The following is an 18994-nucleotide window of genomic DNA, read 5'->3' as shown; positions in this document are numbered from 1 at the left end:
ATATTTTGCTCAAGAGGTACTGTCATTAGGCACCAGCCTCGCCCCAGGTACTTAATTCTCTTTGAAATGATGTCTAAGGCCCCTTGATTTCAATGGGCTTTGCTAACTTAATCTTGATTGGGCAGTTTTAGAAAGACCACATCTGTCTTTATACAGATGGGATCTTATATGGGCATAGGGGTGCCCATTACAGATTTAGAGCTTTAAGCCTTCATGCAGCATCCTATTATATGTCTTGGCATGATCCAAATGATATCATCATGATGCAAACTAGAGAGTGGGACAAGAACCTTCAAATCATTAACTAATGTTAGCTGACAATTTCTCCAGGTTCCTTCCAGGAACTATTGTGACAATATTATCAACCAGTGCAGAAGGCTAGTGTGAAGATCGAAAGAGGCCTTCAATTACTTTTACAAGAGGCTCTTAAGGGTCACTTCTAGAGTACGTTGTGGTATCATACTGAAACCTCACTTGATGTCTGTGTTCCTCCCCAGTGGTTTAATTTTGAAAAAAAAATGAATCTTGTCCTAATGTGTCCGTCTTCATATCTCAGTGTGGTGTAGTGGTTAAAGTGTTGGACTACGACCTGGGAGACCAGGGTTCGAATCCCCACATAGCCATGAAGCTCACTGGGTGACCTTGGGCCAGTCACTGCCTCTCAGCCTCATGAAAACCCTATTCATAGGGTCACCGTAAGTCGGAATTGACTTGAAGGCAGTACATTTACATTTTCATATCTCTCATTTTTCAGTCATGACACTGACAACAATTTTCTGACTCATGACCATCACATTAATTAAGCTGTCTTTCTTGTGTTGTTCTGTTTTTAAGAAGCCCCTTCGGAACATTTTAATTTTCTAGATCTCAAAGGAAAGGTCTAATGTCCATAATCTTTTGCTTTTTTGTAGCTTCTGGTCATCCACACTGCTTCTTCTGCCACTTAGAGCTTGGCTCAGACCGGGAAGTGCCTTCTAGTTTTGTCGGCCATGTGGATGTGGAGTTTGATATGCCAACTACTTCAGCATCCAAAGCCACCATTCGATCTATCTCTGTGGAAGGCAAGACAGATGTCAGGAAGTGGGTCAACTATTCAGCACATTACAGTTACAAGGTATGATTGAGCAGCTTTCTTCCAGGAAGTGACTTCAAGGGGTTTAGCACTTCTCCTAGCAGAATCACTAGCTTCACTGAACAGCCAGATCCTCCATGTTAACTGATATAAATCTGTTATTAAATCACACAGTAAATTTATAGTAGGGTCTGTAGCCCAGTGGCAGAGCACGTCTTGGATGGAAAAGGCCCCAGGTTCAATCCCTGGTATCTCTAGTTAAAGTATCTCTGATAGCGTAGCTCAGAAAGGTCTCTGCCCAAATTCTGGAGACCACTGTGAATCAGAGTAAACAACGCTGAGTTAGATGAACCCAGTGGTCTAACTCTGTTTAAGGTGCCTCTATATGTTCACAAATCTGGCAAAGGGAGGAAAATACATTAGATGCCCCAGCCATTTTTGCTATAACAACAGTGATGGGGGAGTTACAGCAGGCTGGGATTACTGTACTAAGGACCTGCCTGTTTGAGCTATATTGCCGACAATGGGGCGGCAGAGGGGGGTTGCTTTGACCAGAGTTTATCCTGCTGTGGCAAATAAGAATCTCATGTGTAGATGGGTGGGTGTTTGCTATCTTTGCTTTAGAGCAGGGAGCCTGTGACATTCAAATGTTAGACTACACCCTTCCATCATCCCAGATCATTCATTGTCCATGCTGGCTGGGGCTCATGGGAACCAGAAGTCCCAAGAACAGCTGGAGGGCCACATCTCTGATTTAGAGCCTGTTGCAGTTGACTGATGTCACCAGTAAAAAGAAATTAGATGGGCTTTTGTTGTTTTCCACAACTCCTCCAAATTCCTTTTTATATCAGGTGGAGATAGAGCGGAAGAAGAGCTTGAATTCAGATTTGAGGGAAGAACTTACTGATAACCCCAAGGAATGTGCTGTGCAATGAAGGAAAGATCACTCTACAGTTGAAAGAGAAAAATCAACATGCCTTGAAGAAGAGAGAACACAGCACCTCGCTCCTGCTGTAGGAAAAGCCAGGACATATATGGAGTGTTGCAGGGCTTCCTTGCCCTCTATGCCTATATGTAGAGAGGAGCCTCTCTGGGGATTTGTTTACAAGAGCTTGGTGGCTTTGGTAGAAGCACACCAAGCATGTAGGCTCACAATTCATTCAAGCTTGCCTTCATCCCTGCCACTGATCTTCCTACAGTGATATATTTTTTCAACTCACAAAAAAGGTGCAGTCTTGTCTTGTCAACAGTCTTTTCCCTACTATGTGCTTGACATTTCCTGAAATTACAACTCCTTAGAAGAGCCAGATAATCTGAAACAACACTGAGGAGGATGGAGATATGAGCGGTACACAATAGCATCCCTTTATTTCTTGTCATGTTCATGAATCTCACGAAAACATTTTAACAGCCTTCCTTCTCCACCAAAGTAGATTATACCACTGGGAAGGACAAGTCAACTGATCTTTCCTTATTGTCTTTAATGCAGAACATTTAAATATTGCATATTTTCCTTGAATTTTGGTAATTGGAACGATTCTTTTATCCGCTTACTGACAGTGGGGCCAGGATTATTCTTTAGACTTGACATAGTTTTAGGTGCCAGTAGAGGGGACTGTGCTAATATTTGACCATTCTTGCCTGGGAAAATACTGTAAAGAAATAAATCTCATGTGAAGTTGGTTGGTTAGGTAGACTGGTTACTGCCTCTTAGATAATTGCTGCTTGGACAGATAACTTGTATTCTTGATGGGGATAGGGAAAGGAGATGCTGTTTATTTTTTGTAGATGTTGACAATGCTGCTTTCATGTTCTGTCCCAACACTATATTTTACTTTAGAAAGACTGCAGTCTCACAGTCGTGTGTGCTACATAATAGGTGTTGTTACTTTATAACGTACAGGCATAATGACATTGCAGTCAGTGCTCTTTGAATTCTGTGTCTACAGTAGCCTCACACAAGTGCAAAAATTAACATCCTGAGAAACTCAGCTTTTGGGAGCAGGGTTGTTTAAAATTCAAGTTTCTAGCCCTCATGGCTGGAAAGATAATACCTGAGCAGGATGTTCATTGGTCAGGTGGCAGAGCTTCAGTGCTCTGCATATCCTCTTTGTCCTCCCTATGGATGGAAAAAGCAGATCTGGTCACTTTACATCATCTATTCAGAATATTTTTGTAGAATGTGGATTACATTAGAATGGATTTTGGAAGGAAACAGAGGGGGCTTTAACCCCAGGGTGGTATCTCACAAATGGATTGTTCAGATCCAATGTTTGTGTGTGCACAGTTGGCACACAAATATTCACACACCCTTCTGTTTTCATTCACAATATTCATGTTAATCCACCACTTGCCATGCATATCAGTGTGCAGAGCTTGACAGAAAATATCCTGGGTGGATGTGTTTTGTCCCTCCTCTCAGTAACTCCTCCCCCACCCTCCATTACCTTTTACATTGTGGTGTGTGCACCTTTAAAAAAACCAAGAAGTAAACAAAAGCTGAAGAGCAAACATTACCAGCATGTGTCACAGTGGGCAAAATAGAGGGTTGTGAATAGAGAGTTGTGTATGGAGAGGAGAGGGTAATACTGCAGCTCGTACAAAAAAGTCTAGATTGGGATGGGGAGCTCCTCCACCCCAGCGGGTCATTTTGGCAGGCAGGAATCACTGCCCACCTATCAATCACTTGACTGACATACTCCATACTATAGTTCCCCAATACCTGGAATACTTGTCTCCTTCAATCTTTTGAGTTGCATCCCTGTGCAGAAATGAATTCTAAGAACATGCAAAACATCATGATGAAAACTCCAAATTCAAAATTAGTATTAGACCCAGAAGCATCTTCTTGTGATTGAGTGGATAACAAGGCTATAATTCTGAGCAGAAGAGACTGGGACTCATCGTTGATGTTTATGCTCTCACCAGTGAATCATCACAGCTGATTATACATGCCTTCTGTAGATTTGCCTTCAATTGACTTGCCATTATCCTACTTACTGTTCCAGAGTAATATATTGTAAAATACCATTTGGCTTTAGTCCTCCTTATCGACAGAACCATTTCATGATATTGTCAGCTGTGCAGGAACTGATGGAATACCCTGTTAATTTATTGTGGAAATAACCTGTCTCTTGGCTATAAAAAGGACTATGTGTTGCTTTCAGTCAGTTCTTTGCTGCCTTCATCCAGAGAGATAGTTGATAACCTCTTGCACTATATGACTTGAGTGTTTTTTTACATATTTTGTAACAGGTTTCTACCTTTTGATGTTGTACTATGAGAGAGTCTACACACTGGCTGATTCTTTAGGCATTTTGTTGTGACCCCCATAACATCTCAGAGAAATGTCATTATGAGTTTAATTGTGGGAGGAACTGTTGAATAAATGCAAATGAAATCCCACCTTCACCGAAGTCATTTTTTCAATGTCACACTGCTTAATTTCTCTATGTTGACATTCTGCCCACAGATCAAAGGAAGACAAAATGTAAAGTGCACAAGCATTAACTTCGTATATAGGATGGATTGGGAAGGGGCTGAGGGTGAGCTGAGTTAAGACTTGTATCTGGAACTTTCTGGCTGAAAGCTCACACTCTAAGGCTGAAATCCTACCCTCAGCTGAGAGTAAACCCCATTGAATATGATAGCACTTACTTCTGGGAAAACATGGTAAGGAGTATGCTGTTAATCACAATGCTATACCAGATCTCAAGTTCACCCTCTTTTCAGTGTGCAGTAATAATAAAGGAGAATGTTTCTGAGCACATGCAGACTGCATTTGTTTCATCCTTGAACAGTCTGCCCCCCCATGAAATTGCAGGGGACTGTTTCCAAGCAGGCTCGAGCAATGACAGTACATTTAAGCAAGGCCTGGCTTAATCATTATGGTGGAGATGGTATGATCAAGAATGAAAACACATTTTATTTATTCTTACATTTATATCCCACCTTGAAGAGTTCAAAGTAGTGCTGTACATTGGCGTCCCCATTTTATCTTCACAACAACCCTGCTGAGGTAGATTAGGCTGAGACATGTGTGGCCCAAGGCAACTCCATGAGCTTAATGTCTGAGCGAGGATTTGAACCCTGGTTTCCTAGTCCAACACTCTAACCATTACACCACACTGGCTCTCTTGCGTGAGGTTCCATGTAGCTGATGTCTCATTTAAACTGGGCCACCAGTGGTTACACATGCAGTGCTATTTATCTAGAACAGCCTTTCCCAACCAGTGTGCCTCCAGATGTTGTTGGACCACAATTCCCATCTTTCCTGACCATTGGCAATGCTGGCTGAGGCTGATGGGAGTTGTGGTCCAACAACATCTGGAGGCACACTGGTTGGGAAAGGCTGATCTAGAACATCTGTACTCCGTATTTTGTCATAAAAAGTCCAACGTAGATAACGACAAAATCAAACCATAATTTAGCGCATTAGTGACAAAAACACTAAAACAGCAATGAACAACAATACACCTATAGCAGCAGTAAAAGTTATTCCAAACTAGCAGATGAGATCTAATATAACAGTCATCTACAAAGCAAAAGCCTTCTTAGAAATGTTTTTTTACTTCCTTCCAGAAGGCTGTTAAGGACATCTAATTTAGATGGATAGTGTAGAACTGGAAAAGATTCAGACAAGAGTAATCAAAATGGTCAGGGGGATGGAGTGACTCCCCTATGAGGAAAAGTTACAACATTTGGGGCTTTTTAAGTTTAGAGAAAAGGTGAGTAAGAGGGAGACATAATAGAAGTCCATAAAATTATGCATGATGTGGAGAAAGAAAAGCTTTTCTCCCGTGCTTCATTTGAGCCTTCTTGGTTCATTCCAAAATGAATAAATGCTGCAATATGGGTATAAAAAGCCCTTATTTTTTATTTATTTTTGCGAATAACTTTTTTGCCACATTGTGGTCTGATGTTATTGGAAAACGCAACAGTGAAGAACACCTAAGGGGCAATAGCCATTGGTACTTATTAAAATGAGGTGCAAAATTGGAACAGGGTTTTTATTTATTTATTATTTATTTATTTAATTTGTATACCGCCCCATAGCCGAAGCTCTCTGGGCGGTTTACAGCATTAAAACAAATATACAATTAAATGTTTTAAAAACGTTAAAACAAATATACAATTTAAAACACATATTTTAAAAACAATTTAAAACACAATTTAAAAATTTAAAACAATATAAAAACAATTTAAAACACATGCTAAAATGCCTGGGAGGAAAGTCTTGACCTGGTGCCAAAAAGATAACAGTGTTGGCGCCAGGCGCACCTCGTCAAAAAAATAATTCCATGATTTCGGGGCCACCACTGAGAAGGCCCTCTCCCTTGTTGCCACCCTCCAAGCTTCCCTTGGAGTAGGCACCCAGAGGAGGGCCTTTGATCTTGAACGTAGTGTACGGGTGGGTTCGTATCAGGCGAGGCGTTCCATCAGGTATTGTGGTCCCAAGCCGTGTAAGGCTTTACAGGTCAAAACCAGCACCTTGAATCGAGCTCGGAAACATACAGGCAGCCAATGCAAGTCAGCCAGAATTGGTTTTATATGTTCGGACCGTCTGGTCCCTGTTACCAATCTGGCCACTGCATTTTGCACAAGCTGCAGTTTCCCAACTGTCTTCAAAGGCAGCCCCACGTAGAGTGCATTGCAGTAATCTAATTTGGAGGTTACCAGAGCATGCACAACTGAAGCCAGGTTATCCCTGTCCAGATAGGGATGTAGCTGGGCCACCAACCGAAGTTGGTAGAAGGCATTCCGTGCCACCGAGGCTACCTGAGCCTCAAGTGACAGAGATGGTTCTAGGAGAACCCCCAAACTACAAACCTGCTCCTTCAGGGGGAGTGCAACCCCATCCAGGACAGGTTGGACATCCACCATCCGGTCAGAAGAACCACCCACGAGCAGCATCTCAGTCTTGTCTGGATTGAGCCTCGGTTTATTAGCCCTCATCTAGTCCATTGTCGCAGCCAGGCACCTGTTCAGCACATTGACAGCCTCACCTGAAGAAGATGAAAAGGAGAAATAGTGCTGCGTGTCATCAGCATACTGATGGCAACGCACTCCAAAGCTCTGGATGACCACACCCAACAGTTTCATGTAGATGTTGAACAGCATGGGGGACAGAACTGACCCCTGCGGAACCCCATACTGGAGAGTCCAGGGTGCCGAGTAATGTTCCCCAAGCACCACCTTCTGGAGGCGACCTGCCAAGTAGGAGCGGAACCACTGCAATGCAGTACCTCCCACTCCCAACTCAGCCAGTCTCCTCAGAAGGATACCATGGTCGATGTTATTGAAAGCCGCTGAGAGATCAAAGAGAATCAACAGAGTCACACTCCCCGTTTCCCTCCCGACAAAGGTCATCATACAGGGTGACCAAGGCTGTTTCCGTGCCAAAACCAGGTCTGAAACCTGACTGAAATGGATCCAGATAATCGGTCTCATCCAAGAGTGTCTGGAGCTGGCCTGCAACCACTCGTTCCAGGATGTTGACCAAGAATGGAACATTTGCTACCGGCCTATAGTTAAGATTTTCTGGGTCCAGGGAGGGCCTCTTCAGGAGTGGTCTCACTACTGCCTCTTTTTAATATAAAAGGAGCTGATGCACAAGGATTGTTAAAAAAATCAACACCCATATTACAAGGTCTCAAAATATCCCTATGAAATTTTCTGATTAATTTCATACACCACAAAATAATGATCTACAAGTCCACAAAATTCAGTGAATTCCAAATTCAATAATAGCGGTTGGATAACCAGTCACAAGATACATTTTCTACAAAATTTTCATCAGGACCTAAATTGAAGTGAACCTCAGTTGTATATATCAAAAAGCCACAGGTCTTTGTTATTGCAAACAGTTGCAATCATTATTGCAGCAACGACCATGCAGTTTCTCAGTGTTGGTAATTGCATCAAACTCTTCAGGAGGCCAATATCTAAGGACCAAATTAGGTATTACTTTAAATGCAAAGCAAGCAGTTATGTCTGTGGCTTCTTAGTATAGTATATAGTATTTTTTTGAAGTGTAACTAGGAAATGTTTACCTTACAGGTCAGGTACTTCTACTGCCACAATTCAGAAAAAAATTAACAGGATTATTTTGAGCACCATCTTTTGAAAAGTTTTGACAACTGGGAAAGGAACAGCTGGTGGTGCCCAGTTGATGCTGAAGCATGGCCGGTCTTCTTGATGTTGGTTCCTTGTTTGTGGAATGCCCTCTTTGGTGAGGTGTGCCATTAACTGAATATCTTTCAGGAGGAATTTTAAACATTCCTATTTAGCCAGGCATACTGCTCCTGACAACCTTGAAATTACTAGCTGGAAGAGTATATGATGGTTTTTAATTGTATTGTTTTAACTTTTTTATGTTTGCCACCCTGAGCTCCTTTGGGAGGAAGGGTGGGAGATAAACTTAATAAATAATGAGGATAATAAGAAACAACAATATCAGACTGTATGAGTTTCTATTTATTTTGTGCTGCAGTTTTGTGTGGCACTTCCGATATCATCAGCACACTCCACAAAACAGAAAGGCAGTTAATTTTATAGATGGGGTTTATGCATAGTGTTACTATTATCCAATTTATTGTTTTATTGAAAACAGAAAAACAATAAAATTGAGTACAGGAATACCCCGCTATACGGACCTTCACTTTACGGACACTCGCGAGTACGGACATATTTACAGTAGCACCATTCCCGTTTACGTACGCTCGCTTTGCAAGAACGGACACTTAACGGCATGACGCCACCGCCCGATCAGTTTCCAACTACAGACTTTTTCTTAAAATAAGGCCTACTGCGTATATTTTAGTTATAAATGCGTTATTTACATCAGTTATGCCCGTATATGATGATTGCAGTGCAGTATATGCATCAAATGAAAAAAGGCAGTGCTTCAATTTAAGTACATTTTCGGTTTACGTACTCACTCTGGACCCATTGCGTACGTTAATGCGGGGTATTCCTGTAAACAAAACACCATATGTAGAGCTAGTTGTAGAGGTCCTTCCTGATCTTGCCTGTCTGAGAAGAAGAGCAATGATTAGGTTGAAAGAACCTTCTTGTCATCAGCCGTTGGCTGCTCCCAAAGAGTTCTGACTTCCTAATGTTACCATTTCAGACGAGGAAGAAACCACAGGGAAGCAATGGGTTGTATGAAGGGTACCATTCCATTCTGTGCCGAAGAAGAGCAAAATGGGAGATTTTGTTGTTATCAGCAAGTCTCCTTTCTCATTATGGTCACTAAGACATTCTGTCTTCCCCCACTGAATAAGAGGAAGGAAATAGTTTTGAGCAGAGATGGAAGCATCTGTACCCTTCACACTCCCAGAATGTGAATTCTACACCAAGGATGGGGAGCCTGTGGCCCTCCAACTCCCAATTTCAACCAGCCATAGCCAGTATGGTCAATGGTCAGAGATGAGAGGTTGTAGTCTAACAACATCTGATGGGCCAGATTCCCCACCTGTCTGAAACCCTTGAAAGCTGCTGCCAGTGAAGTGTCAACAATACTGGGCTAGACAGATCAATGGTTTGACTCAAGGAAGGCAGTTTCCTATGTTCCTGAGAGACTTTCTTCATTACACCTTACACTTTCAGAACCTTTTCTTGAGATATGATAACCTCCTGCTATTTCTCTCTGGCAGCCAGCCAAATAAAATATTGCACTGAGCCAAGACATACCCAGCTTACATACAGGCATGGTTACGCGCTGCCTGGGGCTTGAGTGATGACAGAAGAGGAACAGATGCAAAACAGTTGTCACCAGTGCCAGAGACGCTTCTGCCATGGAGCAGTAAGACACCAGAGTTTCTTGCCACAAGATAAGAGGCCAGGGTTTTATTTACAGTAGATATAAAGAATGAATAAAATTGAGGGTACAATCCATCCTTTACATCTTCCCCTCTTCTTGCATGGGTTAATGCACAGTTTTCTTCCTCTGATCCCCTTAGACAGTAGATCTCCCACAACTGAACAGCTGTGTTTGCAGGACAGTGGTGCACTCCTAACAGTGAGCATGAGCCAGCTGATTTGAGCTCAAAGACATTTGTTATTTGGGACCACCCAGCAAAGAGAGAGAGTGTGTATATATAGATATTCGGATGACGGCACCAGGCACAACCCATTCTATCAGGCTACAGCAGAGGGAAAGATGGAAAGCAGAACCATTCCATTAGCTCTCCTGGAAAACTGGCTCCATTGGACTTCGCCCTCCAGCTGTCACCCGCTAGTAGCCTTTCAATCATTCTGTATCAGAGGGAGATAAAGGAAGCTGGGCCATTCCTTTGGGTCTGCTGAGAAACCAGATCCATTTAACTCTTCTTTCCTTGAACGGTTTCCATTCCAGATGGTTGTAAGCAATACTATGCAACTTGGAGGACTGATGCCCAGGTCTGTTTGTTTTACTGTTCCCTTCTCATTGCTTTTTCCTTTTGTGTCATTTTTTTTAAGATTGTCAAGTCTGCAAGCAGGGAGTGTCTTAAGAACATAAAGACCCTGCTGGATCAGACCAAAGGACCATCTAGTCCAGCATCCGGTTCTCACAGGGGCCGAACAGATGCCTATGGGAAGCCCGCAAGCAAGTCTTGCTTTTATTAATCTTATTCAAACCACTCTAGAGCTGTTTTACCTGAAGATTATGCATGGATGGGTAAAATTACCTCTCTATTTACTCTATTTAAGATCAGGAGAACATTCAGTTCTAGAGAAAAAAATGTGTCAATAACTTTTCTAGTATATAACTTCATGAGTGTTCAGATTCTTAATTTCTTAAAAAATGGAGGGTATCTGAGGGATGGGAGTATAGCTACCTGTAATCTTGCAGAGAGAGTGCTATGGTGATAAGCAAAAGGAGGTAACGGAGATACGGATTCATGAACCTATGGACAGAGAAATAAACAGCATAGGGGGGCATCCCAAAGATATGGTTAGAAACCTTTGATCATGGGTGGTCTAAAACAGATGGTCTATTTCTCTTGGTGACACAAGCCCAAAAGTGATTTTGGTTAGAGAGATACATGAAAAATTTAAGGTGATGGAAGAATGCCCAAGCAATGCACTCTATAACAAAATGCAATTAGGTTTGGGGGGGAAAGAAGCTGCAACAAAATGTTGCAGTCTGGAACATTCCTGTTCAGGATTCCAGTAACTCATGCTCTCTTCCAAAATGCTCAGTTCCATTCCCCCCGCCTTTCCTGGTTTTCCAGAGTTTTTTTTACCCCCTCACAGTCAACTACCATTTCATGCACATTGAGCATGCTCAGTTTTCAATGGGCTATAGGATCCCCCCTAAAGTTCTGTTGTACTTCTGAAAACCTTCAGTCCCCCAAGCCTGCTGATACTTCCCTATTGTGTGTACATGGCTACATAAGGACTGACACGCAGAGAATATAGTTTGCTATTAATAAGATGTGTAAAAAATGCTTTCCCAAGGTTAATAGTGTCATGTGCCCCTCTCTGAAATTAATTCACTAATAGGTAAAAAACCTTGCGGTTTAAGAATGTACCTATATCTAATAGATATTTCTATCAAACTTCAAAAAGCAGGGAAATTGGGCAGCTCTAGTGAATGCACCAGGGGAGGAACCTAACCTGCTGGTCGCGCCGGAGATCAGCTGTAGCACGGGGGTCTGGAACCTAACCCGCTGATCGTGCTGGAGGAGAAGATCAGCTGTAGCGTGGGAGTCTGATCGCCCCCGACAAGATCAGCTGGAGAGCGCTGATCTTCCCCTCCTCCAGTGAGATCAGCTGGAGCACAGGGAGCTCCAGCCCCTGCTCCAGCTGATCACCCCACTGGCACCGTATTAGCGGAACGCCCAAAAGCGGGGCCCTACTGTAATTTCAAAGCCTTTTTATTGGTTAATGTCATATGATGGTGAAGACAGCCTTTTGTGTTTCAAACTGGAGGTTATGCTCTATTTCTATTTTGGGCACATTAACAGTTGAATCTGAAAGTGCAGTCTGATGTAAAATCAGACTGATTACAATATGTTGCTACTTAAGCAATGACTCTAGCTGTTGGAAAAACAAACTTGGTCTGCCTAAGATCCATGTTTTCAGCCTGCTATGCTTAAACCACTCCACTTAAGGAAAGGTGGGCATGGTCAATTAAAAACATAGAGCACACCTAGAATTTTGCTAGAATATATTTCAACTCCCACTGTTTTATCTTGTGCAAACTGAGACACTCCTCATGTCCATTGAAAATGATGGCTGTGTGGGGATTTGAACCCTGGTCTCCCAGGTTGCAGTCCTAGGATAGGTAAAACTGACCATGGGGGAGGGGGAGGGGAAAGAGGAGGCAACTGGAAGGGAAGGGGAAAGGAGGGGTGAAGGAAGGTAGAGGGACGGGGCAAGAGGGAAGGCATAGGAGGGAGGAGTGGAGGGCAGGTTTGATGATTGGCATGCTTTCTGAGTTCAGTGGGATTTACTCCTGTGCAGTCATGCTTGGAATAGGTGAAACTGACCTGGGGGAGGGGCGGGGGAGGAGGAGGGCAGGGAGACGAGAGGGAGGGGATTGGATGGGTGGGCACTTGGCAGACGGGAAGCTCCTTTCCTTTCCAAAAGGAACATACTGTGAACAGTATCATTCTTTTCCAGCATTTCCCCCATCTTTTTATTCTAAAGCAGGCACATGTAGCCTCCCACCCAAATTTAAACCAAAGTTGTCCCTGGCCACATCCACACCAGGCCTTTATTTCACTTTGGACAGTCATGGCTTCTCTCAAAGAATTCTAGGAAGTGTAGTTAATGAAGGGTGCCGAGAGTTGCTAAGAGATGCCCTGTTCCACTCATAGAGCTTCAATCAGAGCGGCTGCCTGTTAAACCACTCAGGCCACTGGAGCTCTGTCAGTGCAATAGCAGTCTCCTCTTAGCACCCTTCACAAACTACACTTACCAGGATTCTTTGGGGGAAGCCATAACTGTCTCACGTGAAATCAAAGTCTGGTGTGGGTGTGGCCCCCTGATTAGGCAAGCCCAGCAGCTGGGAGTCTGGCTTTTAGAACACTGACAGTTGGTTCTTACTGAGCATGCCCAACATTATCATTGAGTTCAAGCCAAAATTTCTTAAATTGATTAAAAATCAGCCAGGCATTTTTTAAACTTTTAAACTCCAGAAGAAGAATGTCAGAGTATGGGGCAAGGTCAGTAATAGGATTACAGGTATTCTGTGTACATGTCTGATGTTCAATTAATTTCAACAGATTATGAGAGTTGTGACAGAAAAAAGTCCAAAAGGGGTGTGGTTTACTCTCTCTCTTTTTAGACTTTGAACTCTCTATTCTCTCTGTTTTGTGTATCACCATGAAAATTTGGACGGTTCTGCTGACTACAGTATACAGCCACTCTTGTGGCTGTATAATAAGTGTGTAAAGCTGGCCCTCCAAATGTTTTCAAGTGGTGCACTCCTGGTTTACCATTTTACCCTCAGATGACAAATAGACCACCTAACTTTTGATATTAAGCCAATGACTCAGCATCCAATGATTTCATTCAACGTTTGTATTCAAAAAGGTAATGGGCTTTCATTTCCATGGGAATCTTTTAAAGGTGATGTATGAAGCTAAAGCAAAAGTATGTGTATCAATTGTGAGTGTGCATGAGCACAACTACAGCATACCACATATTGCCAGCCAACTGTTAGCTTTCTGTATATAGCTATATGCTTCAGCAAATATGAAACCAGGAGTATCTGCAAAACTTGCACACAATTTGTGAAACTCCAGAAACAGTACCTTAGAAGCTTATATAGGCACAGCATGATCAACTGAAAACAGCTCATGCTAGTAACTTTTTACAAAGCTGTGACTTGAAACTTACTTTGCATTTAGGGAAACCATTTGCAGGTGTGTCTAATATCATGTTCCAAATTCAGCTGTTCTCATAAACATGCCAGGTCCGGATGGACTTGAGAGTTCGTAAATGTGAAATTGCTATCTGCTAACAGAACTATGTAACTTGTCTCTAAGATCAGCTTCGGTTCCCAAGGACTGGAAAGTGGGCAATATAACACCATTTTTTAAAAAAGGGATCCAGAGGAATCTGGAAAACTATAGGCTGATTAGCTGAATGAGAAGGAAATAGTTTTGTCCCATGGAAACTGGGGGAAAGAATTGTCAAGGATAAAAGTACCAAACATACAGAAGAACAAGTTTTGCTGAAGTGGAACCAGAATGGCTTCTGAAAGGGTAAGTCCTGTCTCAGTAACCTATTACAGTTCTTTGAGAGAGTTAACAAGTACAGTATATAGAGGTGATCCAGTTGACACTGTGTACTTAAGACATTCAAAAAGCTTTTGACAAAGTACCTCAACAAAGACTTAGTAAGCTTAGCCGTCATAGAATAAGAACAGAAGTCCTCTTCAGGATTGGTAACTAGTTAAAAATCAGGAAGCAGAAAGTAGGAATAAATTCTGCCAATGGAGGAATGAAGACAGGGGAGTCCCTCAAAGATCAGTATTGGGACGTGTGCTGTTTAACTTGTTCATAAATGATATAGGGATGAGCAGTGAGGTGGTTTGCCGCCAATACCAAATTGTTCAGAGTGATTAAAACAAAAAGAGATCCAACACGATCTCTCCGAAGTGAATGAATGGGCAGTAAAATGGCAAATACAATTCAATGCAAACAAGCGTAGAGTGATGAACATTAGGGTAAAAAAATCTAAATTCACATACATGCTCATGGGGTTTGAACTGGTGGTGACTGACCAGGAACAACACCTTGGGTTCCTAGTGGATAGTGTGAGGCAGCTTTGAAAAAGTCAAATTCCATGCTATGGACCATTAGGAAAGGAACTGTTAATAAAACTGCCAGAATCATAATGCTATTACACAAATCTGGTGCAACCACACTTTGACTACTGTGTATAGTTTTGAGCACTTCACCTCAAAAAGAATATTGTAGAGCCAGACAAGGTTCAAAAAAGAGTATCCCTAAAATGATCAAGGGGATGGAGCAACTCCCCTATGAGGAAAGTTTTAAGTTTAGAGAAAAGGTGACTAGGAGGGAGACATAAAAATTATAAAATTATGCATGGTCGAGAGAAAGTGAATATAGAAACATTTTTCTTCCTCTCATAACATTATAATTCATGGACATCCAATGAAACTGTATGATGGAAGATTCAGGACAGACATGCTTGTTCACATAGCACAGTTAAACAATAGAATTCATTTCCAGAAGTAGTAGTGATGGCCCTCCCACTTGGATGGCTTTAAAAGAGGATTAGACAAATTAATGGAAGATAAAGCTACCAATGGCTACAAACCCTGATGAATATGTTCTGCCTCCACAGTCAGAGGCAATATGTTTCTGAATACCAGTTGCTAGAACAGCAGGAGGGGACAGTACTGTTGTGCTCAGATTCTGTGTGCGGGCTTCCTATAGGCACCCGGTTGGCCACTGTAAAAACAGAATGTTTGACTAGATGGGCCACTAGCCTGATCCAGCAAGCTCTTCTTATGTTCTCACTGGGCTTCTGCTATAGACTGCAGGCAAGAGAAAAAACATTTGTCCCCACCACCCCTACAGCTATAACTCAGTGTTTGTAGCCTTCATCATAATGAGAGTATTGGCCATCTGGGCTGAACTCATGATAGGTGTTGAAACTGACATCCTCCAGGAAATTCTTGACTGAAAATAACCAGAAATGCCGGCAAGTGCAAAATAGCAAATAAAAAGTCACAGGATGGGATCACATAGGCAGGCTCTTCCTTAAAATGTCTGTTTCCAAGGCTAGAAGTTTCACAAATATAATCTTACCTAGGAGTAAATCCCATTAAACTTGATTGGTCTAACTTCTGAGTAGACCGACATAGGCTGTCGATCTTCATTGTGGACAAAACTTATAATTGTTTTATGTATATTTGTTTTTTAATTGTTCTGTGGATTTCAGCTCTGTTATATCTACATTTTTACCTGTACACTGCTTAGACAGCTTTTAAGTGGTTTATTTTATGTTGTTGTTATGTGCCTCCAAGTCAACTATGACTTATGGCGACCCTATGAATCAGTGACCTCCAAGAGCATCTGTCATGAACCACCCTGTTCAGATCTTGTAAGTTCAGGTCTGTGGCTTCCTTTATGGAATCAATCCATCTCGTTTGGCCTTCTTTTTCTACTCCCTTCTGTTTTTCCCAACATTATTGTCTTTTCTAGTGAATCATGTCTTCTCATTATGTGTGCAAAGTATAACCTCAGTTTCATCATTTTAGCTTCTAGTGACAGTTCTGGTTTAATTTGTTCTAACACCCAATTATTTGTCTTTTTCGTAGTCCATGGTATGCGAAAAGCTCTCCTCCACCACATTTCAAAGGAGTTGATTTTTCTCTTATCTGCTTTTTTCACTGTCCAACTTTCACATCCATACATAGACAAAAAAAAAGAGGTACTACATCACCAAGATTTTAAAATCAGTTCTGGGATTTACCAGTGCAATCCTAACAATCTCTACTCAGAAGTAAGCACTATTTAATTCAATGGGGCGTTACTCCAAGATATGTGGTTAGGATTGGAGCCTAAATTATCAATTTCCATATTTCTTAAACTGACAAATGTATGCTCTGGGGTTTAATGAAGTTTGTATACAGTACTGGAAAAATTTCAGCTAGCTTGCAGCACGCGTTTTACTAGTCCGAAAAGTAAAATACTGTTAAGTAACTATATCCCTCACTAAAGTCCAAAGCGGTGAAGGCGCAAACTTCTGAGCTACAAAGAACAATCCATCCGAAACAGATTAGCATAACCAGTTATCCACACCGCACTGTCTTGCTCCATCATTTTGTTTGACTGGCAATGGGAACGTAGCGTTCACAAGTTCCATAAACCTTTTACCAACGCTTCCTATTCCTAATAAAACACGACTGCGCAGGCACCCCGAATAAAGTCAGGATACAATAGACATGTGTGCCTAGAGAGGCCCCGTATTTTATATTATTTTCCCGCCCTGCCCAAGGCGTTGTCCACATGGACCGGTAAAGAGCGCCACTACAGATGCAGTCAATATCTCAGTAGGTGTTATAGCGTTTCGGCAGCATCCTAAGACTTCCGCCCTGGTAGGTGTCATGACGCCAGGAAAGCGGAAGTAGTTTGGAGGAGAGGGAGAATTGTCTCGCTCCCTCTCGCGGCATTTCGTCCCCCCTCCCATTCTCGGCCTCCCCCTTTCGCTGGCCGCTCGCGCAGCTGCTCGACACTCGCTATATAAAGGGGCGAAGCGAGCAGAGCAGGCGGCTGGCGGCTGCAGCCCAAGGGCCGCCGTGTAAGGCCGGGCTGCGGGGGAGGGTAGCTTCTTACGCGCTTTCCCCGTCAGCGGCGGGCACGAGAGAGAAACTGAGAGGGGCAAACCCCTGAAACGAGACCAGGGGGCAGAGAGAGAGGGAGGAAAGGACAGCCAGAACCAGTAGTTTATCTCAGCTCTTGTCTTTAAAAAAAGGGGGGGTTGAGGGTGCCTCAGCCGCCGCTTGCTCGCTCTACCTCAGCCGCCGCCACCAGTGCCGCGTTGGGGGTGTGCGTCCTGCCCGGGGGGTAGCGCGGGACATGGCGAGCTCGGCTAATACAAACCCCGTGGTAAGGACGAGGGCCGCGCTTCAAGGGGGCTCTTCAAGGGAGGCGGGCGGGACGGAGGAGGCCGCTCGGCTTCGGAGGGTGGTGCTGGTTGGGGGGAGGAAGAGGGATGGCGGGAGAGCAGAAGCAGCAGTCCCTTTTCGGCCTTCGCCCGCGCCTGTCCAGAGGAAGCGGCGGGAGAGGAGGAGAAGGAGGACGCGCACTGTCTCCCTTACCAGTCCCTTTCGCGCTGCTTCGGGGGGGAGGAACCACGGGAAGAGCCGCCGCGGGCGTCTGGAGGCAGCCCGTTCCGTGCTCTTCACCCCCTCCCGGCTCTGTTGGGGATGAAACGGCGCCGCAGCCTCCCCTCGCGCCTCTTTTCTCCCCTCTTGGGGATCGGGTGATGGATTATTCCCCCCACACACACACACTCTTGAGGGTTGAGGTTGGAGTATGTATGCGTTTGTGTCGATTTCCCCCTCCCTTCTTTTATTTTTAAATTTTAATATATTGTTACGATGGTGGTTGAAACCAGCCGCGGAGCCTCTTTTACTAAAATGTGTATGTCGGTGACGGAAGGTTGAAAAGCACTTTTAAATCCTAGCCTGGCAGAAAATCGTTTCTTTCCCACTCTGCCCCCCACCCCCTCTTCTCTCGAAAATACCTATGCGTGTGAAGAAACCAGTCTTGGTACGAGATTTTCCCACAAAACGTTTTATTAGTATTAATAGTCTTGTCTTCTCCTTCCCCCATCCTTTTCTATGCTTTCCGTCTTGGTTACTACTGGACCAGACGACACGGTTTCCCGAGTCTCTTGATTTCCACATCGGTTTGCAATAAGCAGTCACACGGAAAAAAAGCAACAGCAAAATTCTGCCCCTCTATCACAATTTCCCTGTTCCACAATTTTTTTAAAAAAATACAAACTGAATGCCCTTGGAAAAAAAATACCCCCCTCCTCAATTCCAATAAACCGCTGCTTGACAAACCGGGGTCCAGGTGGCTCCACTGCAGATCTGTCTGCTCTTATTTTGTGCTCTCAGATCCATCATGGCTTCCCCTTGCTTTTCTCTCTTCCTGCTCCTTGTGTTCCTCCTCCCTGTGGCTGCCCTGTTTATATAGAGCCATTGCCTCTCTCTAATATAGACTCTGCCAGGATGGGAAGGTGCTTTCCAGCCCCACGTCACCACCTCTCCATTTAAACACCACATCAGCCTTTAAATAGGGAGAGAGCTGCCGAAAGCAGGCTGGGAGGTGCCTGCACAGCACAGGCTGAAAAGGTCTCTTTGTCATTTAGAATCTGCTGCTCACTGTTTTCAAATTCAAGTTGCTGGGGCTGTTAGATGGCAAAGCAGCTGGCCCCGTTCGT

General features: G+C 43.4%; 2 protein-coding genes and 1 long non-coding RNA gene across 6 annotated transcripts in view; 2 read left to right on the top strand and 1 right to left on the bottom strand.

Moving 5' to 3' along the window:
- The window catches only part of STON2 (stonin 2), a 97885-nt gene extending 93135 nt beyond the window's left edge, over positions 1-4750 (top strand). For both annotated transcript variants that reach the window (XM_061611888.1, XM_061611889.1), the window contains 2 exons: positions 912-1114; positions 1924-4750. In XM_061611888.1, the coding sequence (XP_061467872.1) occupies positions 912-1114; positions 1924-2007 (287 nt within the window). In that variant the 3' untranslated portion in view covers positions 2008-4750. The remainder of the gene's footprint in view (positions 1-911; positions 1115-1923) is intronic.
- Positions 683-18726, bottom strand: LOC133377574 (uncharacterized). The gene is made up of 3 exons (XR_009760737.1): positions 18615-18726; positions 3127-3191; positions 683-1052 (listed from the first exon to the last, which is right to left on the bottom strand). It is a non-coding gene; the product is annotated as an uncharacterized LOC133377574 (long non-coding RNA).
- GTF2A1 (general transcription factor IIA subunit 1) overlaps positions 14118-18994 on the top strand; it is a 39534-nt gene continuing 34657 nt past the window's right edge. The window contains exon 1 of one of the 3 annotated variants that reach the window (XM_061611893.1): positions 14118-14271. In XM_061611893.1, coding sequence (XP_061467877.1) covers positions 14257-14271 — 15 coding nt within the window. In that variant the 5' untranslated portion in view covers positions 14118-14256. Of the gene's footprint in view, positions 14272-17263; positions 17650-17740; positions 18077-18994 lie in introns of those variants that run through there. The other 2 variants (XM_061611892.1, XM_061611890.1) reach the window with 2 other exon arrangements.

This window comes from Rhineura floridana, chromosome 2, assembly GCF_030035675.1.
Source record: "Rhineura floridana isolate rRhiFlo1 chromosome 2, rRhiFlo1.hap2, whole genome shotgun sequence".
Lineage (NCBI taxonomy): Eukaryota > Metazoa > Chordata > Lepidosauria > Squamata > Rhineuridae > Rhineura > Rhineura floridana.
The sequence above is the reverse complement of the archived record's forward strand: the minus strand, read 5'-3'. Positions and strand labels throughout refer to the sequence as shown.